Below are 6074 nucleotides of genomic sequence, written 5' to 3' on the forward strand. Positions count from 1 at the left end.
CAACAACAATAAAACAACAGAAAAACAACCAAATAAGACTACCTATTATATTTTTTATTAGTTTTTCTTATTCTATTTGTTTGATACATATATGTAGGAATGTTTTTGTATTACTAACCGCAAAACAACATTAGAACAACCCTAATTTTTTGTATGAACAATTGTAGTAATTTGTCAACTATTTTTTTCAAATCATTTTGCGTTAGAAACATCAAATTAACAATAGAACAACCCTCATTTATCTTTTTGCATCATAAATTAAAGAATATCACATTTGTATTTTTGTTTTTTTTTTATTAAACTTCAGATCTAAATCTGGGGTTGTTTTTTTTTTTTAGTTTCTTAAGAATTAAATTAATTTTGGGTTTTGTTGTGTTTACCTCTGTTATTTGGGGGGACAATGTTCTGTAATTCTTGTTGTTCGATTATGCTTCCATTTACCAAAAACTCTTCGCCGGACTTAATGGTTTTTTCTTGGTTATCTCTGACTCCGGCGACTCCCTACACACGAAGCAGGTCGTTTCCCCGTATTTTTTACTGTTCACAGTATAAATGTTAAGTTGTTGGGCTTGGGCAGTACAAAAGTAAAGAAAATGGGCTGGGGCAGTAAAAAAGTTATTTTTACCGTGTCCCAGTATTTTTGTAAAGTTTTGGTCCAAAAACAGTATATATGTAAATTTCCCTTTCAAAAAGGTATGTTGGGCCAATACTACTACGAAGTTACAGGCCCAAGAGTCGAAGAAGAGAGAAGAGTAAACCTCGCGGTCTAGAGTTGACTCACATCCCCACAGCTCGTTCGTCTTCGCATCTTGGGCCACATACCAAAGGAAACAGAATAAAAAGCGCATGTGTACGTGGCAATCTTTAATTGGACGAAGCAACCGTAGTCTCCCTGTGATTGGCCAGTGTATACAAAAACCACGTTGCATATCGTAGTCACGAAACAAAGTCCGTCAGTTTCCACTTCGGACCCCATTTTTATAACTGAACAAACTTTCACGCCCAGCTCCCCCGGAGAAAGGAAGGAAGTAAGGAAAGGAAAGTGCTTTTGATTTTCCTAGAAAACATTTTCTAGGTAACCAAACAAACATAACAAACATCAACTTTATATCTCTTCTCAGACGGATCCTCATCCATTTTAACATTTTTCGGATCTGAGCTCGCACGTCTTCGATGATGGCGCGTCGAAGCTCGAAGCTACTCTTCTTATTCTGCGCTCTCTGCTACGTTCTCGCCGTCATTGCCGGGTTCGCTTTCTCTTATCCTAGTTTCCTTTTCTCTCTTTTGAACTTTTATGCGCAGATTGAATTATACTGATACGTGTTAGTTATGCGTTTATTGCTGTAGAAAGAGTTATTATGATATACTTCAAGTGCCGAAGGGGGCATCAGACGATCAGATCAAGAGAGCTTATAGGAAGCTTGCGTTGAAGTACCATCCTGATAAGAATCCAGGCAACGAAGAGGCTAACAAGCGATTCGCTGAGATTAACAATGGTAATTTCGTTGTTTAATTGTGGATTTTTTTTGTAGATTTGTGATGGTTTAGGGTTAATTAATGTAGATTGTTTTTGGTTTTTGATTGGTTAGCATACGAGGTTTTGAGTGATAGCGAGAAGAGGGGTATATATGATAGGTATGGAGAAGAGGGTCTAAAACAACATGCTGCTAGTGGAGGAGGAAGAGGTGGAGGAATGGGTGTGAACATCAATGACATATTTTCCAAGTAAGTTTCTTTCCTTTGGGGCTTGAATGTTTATTACATGGAAATCATTTAAGTGGAAAGTAATAAAGTACACCATTAGCAATCGGAACTAGGAGTTGTTTTTGTTTGTTCTGTTGTTAATGCACTAAACTCAATTGCTCAGTTAGTTTCCTGAGCTGCTTCCCTTAGATATTTTAATGTCTCCACTTTGCCATCTTTGTATCTTATGGTTTTGTGGTGTGGATATTTTTTCTAGTTTCTTTGGTGGAGGCGGCGGTGGTGAAGAGGAAGATAGAGTTGTGAAAGGTGATGATGTGATTGTAGATTTGGAAGCTACACTAGAAGATTTATACATGGGAGGATCACTGAAGGTGAGAAGTGAATGTAATTAAGAGATTTGTGATTTTACCTGCTTAGTAATTAGTATGCTATTGCCTTGCTATATTTCCACTTTGCCATGTTTTGTGTCTTCATCATTTATGTGAGGCTAAGTCATTGAGTTGAATGTTAGGTTTGGAGGGAGAAGAATGTGATAAAGCCGGCACCTGGAAAGAGACGTTGTAACTGTAGAAATGAAGTCTACCACAGGCAAATTGGTCCGGGAATGTTCCAGCAGATGACAGAACAGGTATGCATAATTATTTAGAAATGTATAGTTAGAACTTGGTGAAATTTATGCTGTTTTGTTTTAGATGTCCAATAGATCCTATTCTAGAAGAAAGCTTTTATCCATCCGTAAAACTTGAACTTTCTATGAGTTGTTTTATTCTATTGCAATACTTCATCAGCTAATGTATTGGAATTCTCTATAATGTCCACTTTCAGGTCTGCGAGCAATGCCAAAATGTCAAATTTGAGCGAGAAGGATATTTCGTTACTGTTGATATTGAAAAAGGGATGCAAGATGGTCAAGTAAGCCTTCAAACTTCATTTTGCAATTTGTGCTGGATACTTCGCTTTCTTTGCATTTATTATCTATCATCAATGTATGGCATGTTACCTTGTTAGAGTAGCTCACCCTTTTTTCTCATTTGTCTGTCTTCTGTACTCGTCATAGTACTTTAACTCCAAAACATATTCTCACTAGGAAATTGTTGTGTTTTGTTCCCTTTTTTCATGTAAAACTGTATATGAAAAGAGTGATGTATACACATAAAATTACACCTAAAAGTTACACACTAATGTGGCATAATTTCTGACCATTTTAAATATAGTATAGTGCTACTTTGAAAAAATACTAGTGTCTGTAATTCTGTGTCCGTCATATAAGATCAATACTTTGTGAAAATTAGAGCATTAAAAACAGACTATTGTGTAGTGTGTAAAAGGTTTCTTTTATTTGGTGAACATTCACACCCAGTATTTTCTTGAGTTAATTCACTGACCTAAAGTGAATAATAAAGAAATAACGGGTGATATGCTTTCCCCAGGAGGTACTCTTCTATGAAGATGGTGAGCCTATAATAGATGGAGAAGCTGGTGATCTAAAGGTTGGTTCATTTGATGGTAGCTCTACTTTTGTGATGCTAGAGTGTTATAAGCTTTTAGTTTGTACTGACAGTAAAACACCTCATTTTTATGGCAGTTCCGCATCCACACTGCGAAACATGACCGCTTCAAAAGAGTGGGCAACGACTTACACGCAACTGTCACTATAACACTGGTAATTAGAACATTAATGCTACCTTCGTGCTGGTTAATATTAATAAGTTTTGTGATGAATCTAAGACCGAAGTACTGTCTCTTGGCAATTTGTTTCTTTTGGCTGTTTGGATTTATAAGTAGCCAACAATGGTCTTTTGTTATTACTTGTGTATCAGTTAGCCTTGGTTTTTTACAAAGAGTTCATTTTTAAATCCTTTTTTTTTTCAGGTTCAAGCACTCGTTGGTTTTGAAAAGACCCTTAAACACCTCGACGACCATTTGGTGAATATCAGCTCAAAGGTAAACAAAAATTCAAATTTTCTCACCTGCTAGAGGCCTCGTTTTCCTCTTAAATTAAGATAACACATTTTTTCTACATGACTACTTTTCAGGGAATTACAAAACCAAAAGAGGTGAGGAAGTTTAAAGGGGAAGGTATGCCTCTACATTTTAGCACAAAGAAAGGAGATCTCTTTGTCACATTTGAGGTTTTATTCCCCACTTCTCTAACGGAGGACCAAAAGACTAAGATCAAGGAAATTTTCGGTTAGGTCATATAGTTTAACTTTTTCACTTTTTTTCTTTCTTATGGGTTAACATTTCCCATTGTAATATGAGGTTCGCATTACATAAATTTTATGGAGGCCAGAGGCTTTTCTCCCATTTTTTGTTGATGAGGAAGAAATAGTGGTATTAATTAATATATGAAGAAAAAAAAATGATAATTGTTTTGTTCTGTAATACTTTCAATACCTTTCTTCTGGCTTTCTCTTACTTGTTTAGGCATATGGTTCCTTCTCTTGCTTTTTCTTCTTGAGAATCAAGAAAGAACCCACGCTTGGAATTGACCATAATTAATCAAATACTACTTGTTTGGATCAAAAGTTACTTATTGTGCCTATAATTTTTTATTTCCTTTCCTCGTTCAATTCAATCAAATCCCCAAATGCCTCTAAACATGATTACCTTTCTCTTACACTTTCATTTCAATTTTCATGTGTGTTTGCTTAGGATATTTTATATTTACAGTTTTTGGACACTTTTTATTACATAATATACAAATGGCTAATTAGGATTTTTGCCCCCTGAACTTTGACATGTACCAAATTATGTCCTCTAAACTTTTAAATCGTTGAAAATGCTTCCTGAACTATTTAGATGGTTGGATTTAAGGATTTTTTTTCAATTTTAGTAAAAAAATCTAACATGGATGAAAGTCCAGGGGCGAGGGACATGATTTGGTAGATATCAAAGTCTGGGGAGCATAATTTAATATATAAACAATCACTGAAGTAGTAAAATTGAATGAAATTAGACAAAAATTCTTAAATTTAACAATCTCAATAGTTCATGCGCTTTTTTAACGACCTTAAAAGTTCAGGGGCATGATTTGGTACATGTCAAAGTTGGGGCAAAAATCATAATTAGCCTATACAAATTCACTATTTAACCAAATAATTATTTCACTGTAATTAATTATCTTTAATATTCCGTATTTTCTTTTTGTGTATTTGCGTGGATTTTTTTTTTTTCTTTTCCTAATATTTTCTTATTATGATTTTTATAAAGGTTGTTCATATTTTTTGGTAAGAATTTTTGCCCGTTAAACTCTCAATTATCATTTTACTTTTACTTAATTTTTTAAATTCAAATTTTGGTGGTGAAATTTATCAAACTACTGAATCCTTAATAAATTTAAAATGTCATTTATTTACCACAATTAACAGCTAATGTGATTGTTTATGTATACATTTTTATACACGTGATATATTTATATTGGTACATTTAATATAATTATTTCAAAATTTATTTTAAAACTGAAAAAGTTATAAAATTTAATAAAATAAATAACAAAATTAAAAAAAAAAAAAAAATTGTTGACGATGACCACCATCTTACACCGCCACTGTATACTACAACCACTTCCACCATCACCATTGCCACCTCCACCATCACTATTGTCATCGCTCACTACTACTATAATAACTGTATAATTATACATAGAAATTAGTAGATCATTATAATTAATTAATTAATTATGAATATATATATGTGCATTATTATAGAATTAGGAAGCTAACCGCGTTTCGTGTACGGTTGTTTAATATTTTTTCTTCTAATATTAATAAATATTCTATAAAAAATAAAATAAATGTAAGTTACCAATCGTAATCTTAATAATCACTGAGTTTACTTTAGTATATATTTGTATATATATATTATCAAAGTATATACATGATTAGATTCACAATATAATCTAAAATTAAAGATTTATTATTATGCAATCCAAGTAAAGTAAGAAGAAATATTCAAACCAATAAAATGATTTGACAAAGCTCCGCATATTTTAAAATATTTCTTTTACACATTATTTAAAGATTTAAAAATGATTATAATAATATTTTCAAAATCATCTAACTAAATAATTAATTAAAAAATACTTTTGAATAAAATAACAATTCTACCTTTAAGTGGAGAGTAGTAACAATCTAGTATAATCTACTTCATTACATGATATGATTACGATTAAATTTTTTACGACAATCAAAGTGCGGTGTAGTTAAACAAAATAATTAAATATTTAAAAAACCATAATATTCGTATTGCACCTTATATAAACTATTAATATTTTATGTATAATCATAGATTAACAGAAAAATGTTTAATTAAAATTTTTCTATGATGAAGATAATCCCTCTCTTTTGATTTTTTTTTTTTTATATATA

General features: G+C 32.3%; 1 protein-coding gene across 1 annotated transcript; it reads left to right on the top strand.

Annotated features, from left to right (window-relative positions):
• The first annotated feature begins 817 nt into the window (after nucleotides 1-817).
• LOC115704221 (dnaJ protein ERDJ3B) lies at nucleotides 818-4089 on the top strand. Its single transcript, XM_030631456.2, has 10 exons — nucleotides 818-1247; nucleotides 1348-1496; nucleotides 1590-1725; nucleotides 1961-2075; nucleotides 2216-2332; nucleotides 2530-2616; nucleotides 3135-3194; nucleotides 3290-3367; nucleotides 3577-3648; nucleotides 3741-4089. The coding sequence occupies exons 1-10, from the start codon at nucleotides 1174-1176 to the stop codon at nucleotides 3897-3899; spliced, it is 1047 nt and encodes a 348-aa protein (XP_030487316.2). The 5' UTR covers nucleotides 818-1173; the 3' UTR covers nucleotides 3900-4089.
• The last annotated feature ends 1985 nt before the right edge of the window (nucleotides 4090-6074 follow it).

This window comes from Cannabis sativa, chromosome X (genome assembly GCF_029168945.1).
Source record: "Cannabis sativa cultivar Pink pepper isolate KNU-18-1 chromosome X, ASM2916894v1, whole genome shotgun sequence".
Taxonomy (NCBI): domain Eukaryota; kingdom Viridiplantae; phylum Streptophyta; class Magnoliopsida; order Rosales; family Cannabaceae; genus Cannabis; species Cannabis sativa.